The sequence below is a fragment of the Panulirus ornatus genome, chromosome 72 (assembly GCF_036320965.1).
Source record: "Panulirus ornatus isolate Po-2019 chromosome 72, ASM3632096v1, whole genome shotgun sequence".
NCBI classification, from domain to species: Eukaryota; Metazoa; Arthropoda; class Malacostraca; order Decapoda; family Palinuridae; genus Panulirus; species Panulirus ornatus.
Window position 1 is genome coordinate 9,419,244 of NC_092295.1, and position 14,185 is coordinate 9,433,428.

The 14,185-nt window shown below is 37.6% G+C and overlaps 1 protein-coding gene across 3 annotated transcripts in view; it reads left to right on the forward strand.

Annotated features, from left to right (window-relative positions):
* Positions 1–13,881, forward strand: part of LOC139748145 (tripartite motif-containing protein 10-like) — a 127,545-nt gene extending 113,664 nt beyond the window's left edge. For 2 of the 3 annotated variants that reach the window (XM_071660831.1, XM_071660832.1), the window contains 2 exons: positions 749–1,351; positions 10,675–13,881. In XM_071660831.1, coding sequence (XP_071516932.1) covers positions 749–1,351; positions 10,675–11,163 — 1,092 coding nt within the window. In that variant the 3' untranslated portion in view covers positions 11,164–13,881. The remainder of the gene's footprint in view (positions 1–748; positions 1,352–10,674) is intronic. The other variant, XM_071660833.1, reaches the window with a different exon arrangement.
* The last annotated feature ends 304 nt before the right edge of the window (positions 13,882–14,185 follow it).

The window sequence follows — 14,185 nt, forward strand, 5'->3', positions numbered from 1 at the left end:
GAATGATGTGGTATATCGGGGTCGACGTGCTGTCAATGGATTGAACCAGGGCATGTGAAGCGTCTGGGGTGAACCATGGAAAGTTGTGTGAGGCCTGGATGTGGAAAGGGAGCTGTGGTTTTGGTGCATTATTAAAGGACAGCTAGAGAGTCAGTGTGAACGAATGTGGCCTTTGTTGTCTTTTTCTAGTGCTACCTCGCACACATGAGGGGAGGTTTTTTATTTCATGTGTGGTGAGGTGGCGATGGGAGTGAATAAAGGCAGACAGTATGAATTATATACATGTGTATATATGTATATATCTGTGTGTATATATATATGTATACGTTGAGATGTATAGGTATGTATATTTGCATGTGTGGACGTGTATGTATATACATGTGTATGTGGGTGGGTTGGGCCATTCTTTTGTCTGTTTCCTTGCGCTACCTCGGTAACGCGGGAGACAGCGACAAAGCAAAATAAAAAAAATAGATAAAAATATATATAATTTTGTTTCTGTTATGAAAGTTTTAAAATCAGTGCATGTAGGTTGTCACTCTTGATCATATAATGAAAATTCATAGTGTGAGAATATATAGTTGACCACTAATGAGAATTCAAGTAAATACATTTTAGATATATTACTGATTTACTGTATTATATTTTAGTGTTCTTCTGTGAACTTGAAATCGTTTTGGAGTGTTTATTTTAATGAGGAGAAAACTGTTTCTATAAACAATAATGGAACCAAATTTTGTTGTTCTAGCAGTGTAGTACGTGCAGAGAGCATGGAGGTGATCTGATGTACTGGTGCCGTGGGTGTCAGCAGCCCCTATGTGGCCTTTGTCTATACCAGAGCCACCCACAAGGTCATGATGTCCAGCTGGGCAAGACCTGTCTTAAAGAAAAGAAACATGCAGTCCAAGAAGTTATCAAAACGTTTCATCTAGCTTTAGATGAAAATAAAAAGGAAATTAAGAAAAAAGTCAGCAGTTATATTTCGATGATTAAATTGTTGTGCCAGAGGAGTAATCGACTGCGTGACATTGAAACTGAGGTGGCTGCGCTCTCAAAAGAAGTTGAAGGAGCTTACAATATTGAAAACATTTTATTTTCAGAGGCTAAAATTAAGAGTGTTCTGAGTAAGCAAATGCCTATGTTATCAGGTAATGATGAATCAGAAATTGATATCAATGCAGAGGAGAAAGCTGCTAGAGAAGGCAAGGCTGATGCAGATATTGGCCAGCAGCAGACATCACCTGGTTCCAAACAAGTTGTTGACAAACGTATAGCTAGGCTAAGCTGTCAAGATGGCAAGCTCCTTCTACGCTCCTTCACCAGTTGTAATGACACTTGCCTATCCTTGAAGGTACAGTAATTACATTGTTGCACAGTCAGTAATAAACTTGTAATTAATTTCCAAAGAGAGCTTGAGTTAGAATGTGTATACCCATTATGCATTAACAGTCTTCATTTAAAGGGAGCACAAATGCCTCTATTCATACTTGCATAATTTTTTTTTTTTCTTTTTTGAAAAATTGATCTATAGAGTAGAAAAGTTGCAGTTTTAAATGGGTGCACTTATGCACATTAAACTGCTGTAGATCATGATGTCACATGAGGACACCATTGGTGTCACCATGCAGCTTTCTTCTGCAAAATAATCCATTAGGCAGCATGGAATATTTTTCATGTCTCTTCTCATGCATTATTTTTCACTGTTTTGCATTGATAAGTTAAATTTTTTATATATATTTAATATTTTATTTGTTATACTTAACCACCATCTCCCCCATTAGTGAGGTAGTACAAGGAAACAGACAAGGAATGGGACAACCAACCCACATACACGTATATATACATGAATGTCTACACACGCATACATACATACATGTTGGAAAGGATCACAATTTTGTGCGTGATCAAGATATTCCTATGAGTCCACGGGGAAAATGAAACATGATAAGTTCCCAAGTGCACTTTCGTATAATAATCACATCATCAGGGGAGACACAAGAGAGAAATATAACAGTCAGTTGTTGATATATATCGAAGAGACGAAGCTAGGACACCATTTGGTAAACATGCGATTGTCAAAGACAGACAACGAGCGTTCATAAACTTTTCATTTTACAAATTTTATCAACAATAAAGTTATCTAATTTGTATAGACCATCACTAATATTAAGATTATAATTCTTTGTGTATTTGATAATAGAAGATTCAATGATATTTCTCGTGGTAATAGAGTTAGCGTTAATAACGAAGATGGTATTACTCCAGTCAATACAATGATCATAGTTTTTAATGTGATTAAACAAGGCATTTGAGTCTTGTCCCATTCTTATACTATATTTATGTTGCTTAAGTCGAACAGAAAGATCCTTACCAGTCTGCCCAACGTAAAGTTTATCACAATTTCCACATGGCAGTTGAGAGTTTATTGATGAGTTTGAGAAGATATATTCTATTGGATCTAAGTTAAAGTACCCTAGATCTTTCATTGATAAATCCCTTAAGTTAGCAAAGAAATAATTTTATAGAGTTGAGCCCAAACCTCCCATTGACACCAAGAATCTTTTAGTTCTCTCTTTTAATAATAATTTTACTTTACTTCCCATGTTGCTTAAATCCTTTCATGTAAATGTTGCCTTCAGCAATATCTTAATCAGGAATTCACCAGAAAATTCTCCTGAATGCATCTATAAAGTGCTATATGGAAATTGTGATAAATTTTATGGTGGTCAGACTGGTAAGGATCTTTCTGTTAGACTTAAGCAACATAAATATAGTATAAGAACGGGACAAGAATCAAATGCCTTGTTTAATCACGTTGAAAACTATGATCATTGTATTGACTGGAGTAATGCCATTTCAGTTATTAACTCTAACTCTATTACCATGAGAAATATCATTGACTCTTCTATTATTAAATACACAAAGAATTATAATCTTAATATTAGTGATGGTCTATACAAATTAGATAACTTTATAGTTGATAAAATTTGTAAAATGATAAGTTTATGAACGCTCGTTGTCTGTCTTGGACAATCGCATGTTTACCAAATGGTGTCCTAGCTTTGTCTCTTCGATGTATATCAACTGACTTATATATCTCTCTTGTGTCTCCCCTGATGATGTGATTATTACACGAAAGTGCACTTGGGAACTTATCGTGTTTCATTTTCCCTGTGGACTCACAGGAATATACATACATATACATTTTAACATATACATACATAGACATATACATATATACACATGTACATATCCATACTTGCTGCCTTCATCCATTCCTGTCACCATCCCGCCACACAAAATAGCATCCCCCACCCCCTCCAGTGAGGCAGTGCCAGGAACACACAAAAAAAGGCTACATTCATTCACACACTGTCTCTAGCTGCCATGTGTAATATACCGAAACAACAGCTCCTTTTCCACATCCAAGCCCCACAGACATTTCCATGGTTTACCCCAGACGCTTCACATGCCCTGGTTCAATCTAATGACAGCACGTTGACCCCGGTATACCACATCGTTCCAATTCACTCTATTCCTTATATGCCTTTCACCCTCCTATATGTTCAGGCCCTGATTGCTCAAATCTCTTTCACTCCATCCTTCCACCTCCAGTTTGGTCTTCTGCTTCTCCTTCTTCCCTCCACCTCTGACATATATATCCTTTTTGTCAATCTTTCCTTACTCATTCTCTTTATGTGTCCAAACCATTTCAACACACCTGCTCTCTCATCTACATTTTTATTTATTACCCCACATCTGTCTTACCCTTTCCTTACTTACTTGATAAAAAAACTTCACACCACATATTGTCCTCAAACACTTAATTTCCAACAATCCACCCTCCTCCGCACAACCCTATCTATAGCCCAGGCATCGCAACCATATAACATTGTTGGAACCTCTATTCCTTCAAACATACACATTTTTGCTCTCCGATATAATGTTCCAGAACCTTCGCTCCCTCCCCCACCCTGTGACTCACTTCCATGGTTCCATCCGCTGCTAAGTCCACTCCCAGATATCTAAAACATTTCACTTCCTCCAGTTTTTCTCCATTCAAACTTACCTTCCAGTTAACTTGCCCCTCAACCCTATTGAACTTAATAACCTTGCTCTTATTCACATTTACTCTCAACTTTCTTCTTTCATACACTTTACCAAACTCAGTCACCAACTTCTGCAGTTTCTCACCAGAATCAGCTACCAGTGCTGTATCATCAGCGAACAACAACTGATTCACTTCCCAAGCCCTCTCATCCACAACAGACTGCATACTTGCCCCTCTCTCCAGAACTCTTGCAATTCACCTCCCTGACCACCCCATCCATAAACAAATTAAACAACCATGGAGACATCATGCACCCCTGCCACAAACCAACATTCACTGGGAACCAATCACTTTCCTCTCTTCCCTACTCGCACACATGCCTTACATCCCTGGTAAAAACTCTTCACTGCTTCTAGCAACTTACCTCCCACACCATATACTCTTAAAACCTTTCACAGATCATCTTTATCCACCCTATCATATGCCTTCTCCAGATCCATGAATGCTACATACAAATCCATCTGTTTCTCTAAGTATTTCTCACATACATTCTTTAAAGCAAACACCTGATCCAGTCATCCTCTACCACTTCTGAAACTACACTGCTCTTACCCAGTCTGATGCTCTGTACACACCTGCACCCTCTCAATCAATACCCTCCCAAATAATTTCCCAGGAGTACTCAAGTAACTTATGCCTCTGTATTATAAGCACTCACCTTTATCCCCTTTGCCTTTGTACAATGGCACTAATGCATGCATTCTGCCAATCCTCAGGCACTTCATGATCCATACATACATTGAATATCCTTACCAACCAATCAACAACACAGTCACCCACTATTTTTATAAAGTCTACTGCAATACCATCCAAAACCGCTGCCTTGCTGGCTTTCATCTTCTGCAAAGCTTTCTTTACTTCCTCTCTGTTCACTAAACCATTCTCCCTGACCCTCTCACTTTGCACACCACCTTGACCAAAACACCCTATATCTGCCACTCTTATCATGAAACACATTCAACAAGCCTTCAAAATATTCACTCCATCTCCTCATTTCATCACCATTTGTTATTACCTCCCCATTTGCCCCCTTCACCAATGTTCCCATTTGTTCTCTAGTCTTACACACTTTATTTACCTCCTTCCAAAGCATCTTTTTATTTTCCCTAAAATTTAATAATACTTTTTCACCTCAACTCTCATTTGCCCTCTTTATCACCTCTTGCACTTTTCTCTTGGCCTCCTGCCACTTTATACATCTCCCAGTCATTTGCACTACTTCCCTGCAAAAATTGTCCAAATGCCCCTCTTCTCTTTCACAAACAATCTTACTTCTTCATCCCACCACTCACTACCCTTTCTAATCTGCCCATCTCCCACCTTTCTCATACCACATGGATCTTTTGTGGAAGCCATCACTGCTTCCCTAAATACATCCCATTCCTCACCCACTCCCCTCACATCATTTGTTCTTACCTTTTGCCATTCTACACTCATTCTCTCCTGATACTTCCTCACACAAGTCTCCTTTCCAAGCTCACTTCTCTCACTACTCTCTTCTCTCCAACATTCTATCTTCTTTTCAAAAAGCCTCTACAAATCTTCACTGTAGCCTCCACACGATAGTGATCAGACATCCCTCTAGCTGCCCCTCTCAGCACCTTAACATCCAAAAGTCTCCCTTTTACACACCTATCAATTACTTATGTTTATCTCTCTCTTTAAACCAGGTATTGCCAATCACCACAGTCTTTTTTCAGCAAATAAATCCACAAGCTCTTCACCACTTCCATTTACAACACTGAACACCTCATGTACACCAGTTATATCCTCAACTGCCACATTACTCACCTTCACATTTAAATCACCCATCACTATATCCTTGTCTTGTGCATCAAAGCTGCTAATACACTCACTTAACTGCTCCCAAAACACTTGCCTCTCGTGATCTTTCTTCTCATGACCAGGTGCATAGGCACCAATAATCACCCATCTCTCTCCATCCGCTTTCACTTTTATCTAGAATTTACTTACTCCCACAACTCTTCCTTCAGGAGTATTGCTACTCCTTCCTTAGTTCTTGTCGTCTCACCAACCCCTGACTTTACTCCCAAGACTTTCCCAAACCGCTCCTCCCCTTTACCCTTGAGCTTCATTTCACTAAGAGCCAGAACATCCAGGATTCTTTCTTCAAACACATTACCTATTTCTCCTTTCTTTTCATATTGGTTACATCCACACACATTCAGACACTCCAATCTGAGCCTTCGAGGAGGATGAGCACTCCCCGCTTGAATCCTTCTTCTGTTTCCCTTTTTAGAAATTTGAATACAAGGAGGGAAGGGTTTCCAGCCCCTGATCCCGCCCCTTTGGTTACCTTCTATGACAGGCATTTGGATGATACTTGCAAGGAAGGAGTGCAAATGACTGGGAGATGTATAAATGAAAGCAGCAGGAGGCTAAGAGAAAGGTGCAAGGGTTGTGAAAGAGGGCAAATGAGAGGTGGGGTGAGAGAGTATCATTAAACTTTAGGGAAAATAAAAAGAAAGATGTTTTGGGAGGAGGTAGATAACGTGCATAAAACAAGAGAACAATTGGGAACATTGGTGAATGGGGCATGTCGGGAAGTAATGAGAAGTAGTGATGAAGTGAGGAGATGTAGTGAGTATTTTGAAGATTTGTTAAAATGTGTTTGATGATAGAGTTGCAGATATAAGGTGTTTTGGGTGGGTTGCTGTGTGAGTGTGTGAAGTGAAAGGGTCATGGAGAATGGTTTGGTGAAGAGAGAAGAGGTAGTGAAAGCTTTGCGGAAGATGAAATCCAGCAAGGCAGCAAATTTGGATGGTATTGCAGTAGAATTTATTAAAAAAGGGAGTGACTGTGTTCTGACTGGTTGGTAAGGATATTCAATGTATATATGTACCATGGTGATGTGCCTTGAGGGTTGGCAGAATGCTTGCATAGTGCCTTTATACAACGGCAAAGGGGATAAAGGTGAATGTTCAAACTATAGAGGCATGTTGTCCTCAATCATTTCATTTCCAACACATTCACCCTCCTCTGCACAATTCTATCTATAGCCCATGCCTCACAACCATATAACATTGTTGGAACCACCATTCCTTCAAACATACCCATTTTAGCTCTCCGAGTTGATGTTTTTGCCTTCCACACATTCTTGAACACTCCTAGAACCTTTACCCCCTCCCCAACCCTGTGACTGACTTCCGCTTCCATGGTTCCATCTGCTGCTGAGTCCACTCCCAGATATCTAAAACACTTCGCTTCCTCCAGTTTTTCTCTATTCAAACTTACCTCTTAATTAACTTGGCCCACAATCCTACTGAACCTAATAACCTTGCTCTTATTTGCATTTACTCTCAATTTTCTTCTTTCACACACTTTACCAAACAATATGATACTCTGAGATTCTCAGGGTTGGAAAGGAAACCTAAATGAAGAGGTAAGGGGTAAATTTCTCTAAACAAAAACATATAGCTTTACATTTTACATCTAAAAGATCAGCAGTCTCTAATATTATTGAAAGGCATTCTCATTTAATGTAAAGAGGGGGTAAAAATTTTCGGTTTGATTTTTGACTGAAAATTGACATGGGCCTCCTCGTTAAAAACCTTATAAACAAAGCGACAAAATCGCTCAATATTTTGAAGGTAGTGTCTTGCTACTCCTAGGAATCAAATATGAAAACCATGTTGAGGTTATATAATTCATTATGTAGATTAAATGTGGACAATATTTAGCCACTAATGACATCTTGAAAATGTATGACATTTCCTTAATCTTAGGACAGTATTAGGATATGCACAGGAGCATTCAAATCTGCTAAAGTAGAAAGCCTGCTTGGAGGTTGTGCTGAACTCTTTCTGAATTTAAGATGTAAAAAATGGCTTCATGTCTTTAGGCTAAGGCAAACATCATCTAATCCTACATATAACTCTGTTTTTGTAGCAGAAATTCTGGACTGAAGTATTTGGTCAGCATCACAATTTTGCAATTCCTTGTAATACAAAAAAAATTGCCATAAATGAGATTTGTCGCAACTTTGCCGTAGGTGGATAAAAAAACCCCACAAGCAACGTTGTATTTGCAATAACAAAAAGGAAATTTCTTTAGTATGATGCTATTCATGCAAACTTATGGCACAAAATGTGATAGAGGTGTAAGCTTTTCCATAGTTATTGGAGAACAATCTCACGAAGCAAAACCACCATGAAAATCTTCATATTTACTGCATAATTTTATGGGTTCAGGCTGCACCAAAATTGATTGAGAATCTGCTAGAAAGAAGTGTACAAATTATTCTGCACTCAAAGTCATAACACATTCTGCTTCATTGCATCCTATAGTTAAAAAAAAAAGTCTAAGACTGGATCATAAGTATCCACTCAAAACATACCAGTATAGAATTTTGCAGGTGTCCTAGAAATATTGGTATCAGCAGTAACACAGTAGATACTGAGGGCAAAGCAGCTATAGCAAGCATGTAAATGCAAGTTATATATTATACTTAATTGCTGTTTCCCACGTCAGCGAGGTAGCACCAGGAAACAGACAAAGAATGGCCAATCCACTCATAAACACATGTATGTTTACATAAACACCCATACACTGACATATTCATACACAAACATATATGTATATACACTTGTACAAATTCATGTTTGCCTTCATCCATTCCGGTGCTACCCCGTCCCACATGAAACAGCATCACAATCCCCTGCTTCAGCGAGGTAGCACCAGGAAAACATACAAAAAGACCACATTCATTAACACAGTTTCTAGCTGTCATGTGTAATGAACCAAAACCACAGCTCCCTATCCATATGTAGGCCCCATGCACACCATTATTTTTTGAGCAGGTTGAATGGTTATGTTAGATGTAAAATGGCAAGATAGATGGAACTTAGAATCTCAAAACAAACTACATAGGTAAAAGAAAGCTGTTGAAGTATGGCATTCCTTCTTCAATAGGAATCGTCATTTTCAGAGGAGACTTGTCCCTGTATGTGACACTTGCAAGTGAATCATTACTTTGGAACATTTACTAATGGAATGCCAAAACTACAGGGGTCTCAGAGTCAAGTGTAAATTTTATAGTAACAATGGAAGAAATGAAAATATTGGGAAATTTAAGACAAATGTAAGTAGAATGACTGGTGGAAGCCAAAATGTTTGACTATATACATAGTGGTTTTAAGATTTCTTAGATTTCTTAAGGTAGCCAAATGTATAACTGTATAAAGGTTGTCTTGAGTTTTTAAACATCTTTTTCATGATGAAAAGGTGCTGAATGCTGCTGAATAGCCATTAGGTTCCAGTGCTTTATGATTTCCACAAAAGGAATCGGTGTCTTCCACTCCAAAAGCCACATGTTCCTCCTTAATCCAATGTTCTTTGCATGCCTATCTATTTTTCTTTTTCTTTCAAACTATTCGCCATTTCCCGCTTTAGCGAGGTAACATTAAGAACAGAGGACTGGGCCTTGGAGGGAATATCCTCACCTGGCCCCCTTCTCTGTTCCTTGTTTTGGAAAATTAAAAAAAAAAAAAAAGAAAAAAAAAAAAAAAAAACGAGAGGGGAAGATTTCCAGCCCCCCGCTCCCTCCCCTTTTAGTCGCCTTCTACGACGCGCAGGGAATACGTGGGAAGTATTCTTTCTCCCCTATCCCCAGGGATGCCTATCTATTTATCTATCTATATATCTGATGCCTGTCCCTTCTGGGGACTCCCATCAAGGGACTGGCCAGAGCAAAAGAGTCTCCACTTATGCTTGTCCTTACATGCCTCTCTCATATACATGATTTCATGCATTCTTTCCCCATTTTCCTCCCTCCAGTACTCTTCCACTGTATTTCCCATATTACAGTTTATCTTCCTCTCTCATCAGCCCCTTTAATTATACTGTCATACACTCTCCTTGAAACCCTTCTCTCTTGCATTCTTTCCACAAGCTCAAACCACCTCAAAGTATACATTTCACCCACTCTACCACTCCATAGTTCATTCTGTTTGCATTTCCTACCATACCACCTCATATATCCTCTCATTTTTTCCTTTACTCCGTCTATTCATAGAACATGTCCCTCTCAAATAGCTCATCTCCACACCATAGATTCTTGACATTTATGACTCATTCCATGTCCATAGGTCAGTTTGGGAGGACTATGCTGTCCCTCAATCCTTTCTTCACTTCCATACTTAACACTTTTATCCTTCATTATTTTATTGAGGGACTCAGTGACCCTTCTACCTTTTACTGCTCCCTTCTACCCTTTACAGCTCTCTCCCTCACTTCTTCCATGTTGACAGACTTACACAAGATGACTTATAAATACTTGAAATCTTTCACCTATTCCAGTCTTCCTCCTCCATATGTGAAACACAGATTAGTATTCTTTCTTTTTTCAATTTATAGGGTTTTGCAAATCCTATACTTTCACTCTGTCAGCCACAATCAATCAGTCACCATTCCTGTTCAACTTGCTAGTTACATTCAGCAGAGTGATTCTTTTATATTCAAATACAGATGCAGTTTTATATAGTTTTGCTTGAAAAATGAAAAGTATTGATTATAGAATATTTGTATTGCTTATTCTCTTCCAGTTTCCATCAGAGGTGTTCCTGGAGTTCAGTGCTGGTAACCAGTGTGTGGGTCGTGTATACATTCAGCTGTGGTGCCACCTTCGTCGTGCACAACACTTTCAGGCATTATGCCTGGGGACCTTTGGTGCATCATATGTTGGAGCCTCTTTAATTGTCAGTTCGTACAACCATGAGAGAGAAACCCTGGATGTTCGTAAATATATACTACCTGATGGTAGTGCAAGCAATAAGGTACTGATGACTGATTTAGAATGGGGAGGCAGATTTGAAGGTCCAGCAAATGAAGGAATAGTAATGGGATCGTACTACGGTGTAGGTACCCATGGTTTTGGCATATGTACCCGATGTCAGCCAAATGGAACCTTTCAGTGTCCCTTTGGTGAGGTGCTGTCAGGTATGGAGGTAGTACGAGCTGTAATCTCCCATGAGCCAATCAGTGAGGTCACAATCACAGACTGTGGCCTTGTTATCCCTGAACTTGTACCTTAAAGGTTATACTATAGAGGATGATTATTATATATTGACATAAAGCTGACGTGTCATAAGTGGCTCTCTCTCACAATAACAGGATTCAGATCACATGGTGGAAGCAATCATCAGTGTCTCTGTTTGCACAGTAAAATATACCTAATAACTGTGATAATACTAGTTAAGTAAACTATATCACTCATAACTGACAAGACCAATCAGGGCTAATATTGAGATGGTTCTGTAACTGCAATTTTAAAGTTAGTGGCAAGGGTAATTTAAACAAATTTACGAAATTTTCTTTCCATTAAAACTAATCACTTAGTATATCTGCTTTGTATTTTAGAATTTTAGATATATATGTGTAACTGTATAAATGTAAAAAAAAAAAAATCACTGAATTTTTGCATTACTGCAATATAAAGGACAAATGACATTGCTAAAGGCAACATGAAAAGCAACAGAGAAAGCAATATGAACTCTGTCACAACAGTCTGTTTGATAGTTGCAAAGATGAAATCTTTGTTGTAACAGTAAGAACATGTATAACCACTGGGTGATTGATATATTTCAGTATAAGGAGCAGTATCCAAATAATAAATAAGCTAATTCAATATACTGTCTCAGCCAGCTAGCAACCCATTTTATTATCTATCTCTGACACCTGATCCCACCATAACCAGTGAAAGCCAGTGCTGCTTCTTAGCCATTAGTGCCTTATGCTTAACTGGCCACTGATAAAGGGCAACTGTAGTGCAGTGTTTGCAGAAGCTTGTACCTAAAGTTCCTCCCGTCTTCTACCTAATGCTACTTCTACCTAAAGTTTGTACCTAATGCTTTGGTCTAATTATTCCTATGTACTACTTCTATCTATTGCTCCAACCATTTTGCCAAAAGGCATTGTGCTTATCAGAGGAAATTCTAGAGTTACGAAGAATGAACTGTGTGAGTTAAGTCTTGTCAAGTATGGTTATGTCATGTCATTCCCTGATTTTATTATGATTCAATAACTAAGATGATATTGAAAACACTAAGCCTAACTTGACTTATAGCCATCATGATAATCTCATACTTGAAGGTACAAAAGACCTATTATATCTGGCAGTATGACATTGAATAGATCTTAGTCTTTTACGTGACGGCAAAGTTGTAAATTTCATTGACATTGCTCACAAAACTAAACACATTACTAAAATCAACATAGAATTTTTGCTTATTGTTTACCCAACTGGTTCATTCTATCTACATGACAAAGTATATAATTGATAACAGACAAAGTAGCATTCTCTAAACATCTGTTTTCTACATATGCAAATTGTAGCATATCCATGAAATCAAATACTTGTTCACTCAATATCTTAGCAATATGTTAAAGGGATTTCATGGTAACTGAAGTAAGTGAAACAGGCCTATAATCATTATTACAAGTAGGATTTGTTTTTTGGCACAGGTACAATTTCTGGCATTTTCCATATTTTAGATATATAAGACATATGAAGTGTCTGCTAAAATATTTTACAAAGAATGTTTGAGAATTGATGTTTATAGAGACTCAGTACCTTACCACTTTTATCTGGTCCTGCTACCTCACCAATTTTTACCCTATTTAGGATTTCTTGAACAATTCCCTTTCTAATTACAACAGGAGAATCATATTTAGAATATGAGACTGATATATGGTGTTATGTTCTACAAAAAATCATGCGCATTAAATCTAGCTTAAAACTTGTTCAACTCATTACAAAAGTCCACAGCATTAACATCAAGCAGAACCCTCTTTTTACACATGCCAGTTAGCTTATGCAAACCCTCCCATGCACCTTTTGGATTGCTGTTGAGCTGTATTTCAATCTAACCTCTATTTTTACATGTGACTATCCTTCTGTATTAATTTTAGATGTTCTATCAATATGTGCCAGTAGTGTTTTCTACATATTCAGCAATATTTTTAAGACTTTAGTAACCCAAGGTTTATTGTTTGGGTAACATTTAACCTGTTTTTAAGGGACAGTTATATCAATATAAAGAAAATACAGGAATTCGGAACCTCCACATTTTCATTGGATTATATAAAATGTCCCAGTCTGTAAGCTCCATACAACCAATTAAAGTTTTGTTTACCTCACAATTACATTCATAGAAATTTACAAACAGGTTTAAATGTTTTCAATTTCTGTCTGTACACTGGTGTTTTTAAAAGACATACTGTGGTCTAAGAAGCCAAGTGGCTTCAATTGTTTAGAAAAATAGGTTTTACTATCACAGAAAGAAAGGATCTAATGTTCTGTCTATGTATGTGGGGAAGTTGTTAACTGTTGGTAATGCAGTATAGAGTATTTATAGTCATTGTGGTTAAAGTCCCCAGTAACAATTTTAATGTCATATAAGACACTTCTGGCTAAGTCCATGTTATCATCAGGTGGAATATATGTTATGGTCACAAAAATCTTGTTGAATTCCCTTGGAAAATAATATGGTCATAACAAAAGTGTAACAAAATCTATATTTTCATTGTTGTCAATTTAGTTCCTGTTTGTTGCATTGTATCATTTTAAAAAGTTAAGGTTTTAACAGCTATAATTACTCATCTGTTTTGGAAGCTACTGCGCTTACTGAGGAAATAGCGAATGTTTACTGTATGAAAGTACTATATTGGTTTTATCATAGTATTATTTCAATAAATTTTGTGAAAAGGTTTTATATGTTGATGGAAGACTAAATATAATATATATGCATTAGTGTTGGAAATTGATTATCCCTGTAATTCTTTTCCATATGGCTAATATTCCTTTTTAGCATTAAACCAAGAGTTTACTTTTATTTTGTGATTTGATTCTGTTTTACCGTTACTTATATTTTGTTGGTATTAGATGAAGATGCTCTGTTGTATTACCAACTTAGGTGAGTATATACATACACATCCACACATGCTCATATACATACTTATACATTTCAATGTATATATATATTTTAACTTTCTAAAAGGGGAAACAAAAGGAGTTACGCGGGGAGTGCTCATCCTCCTCGAAGGCTCAGATTGGGG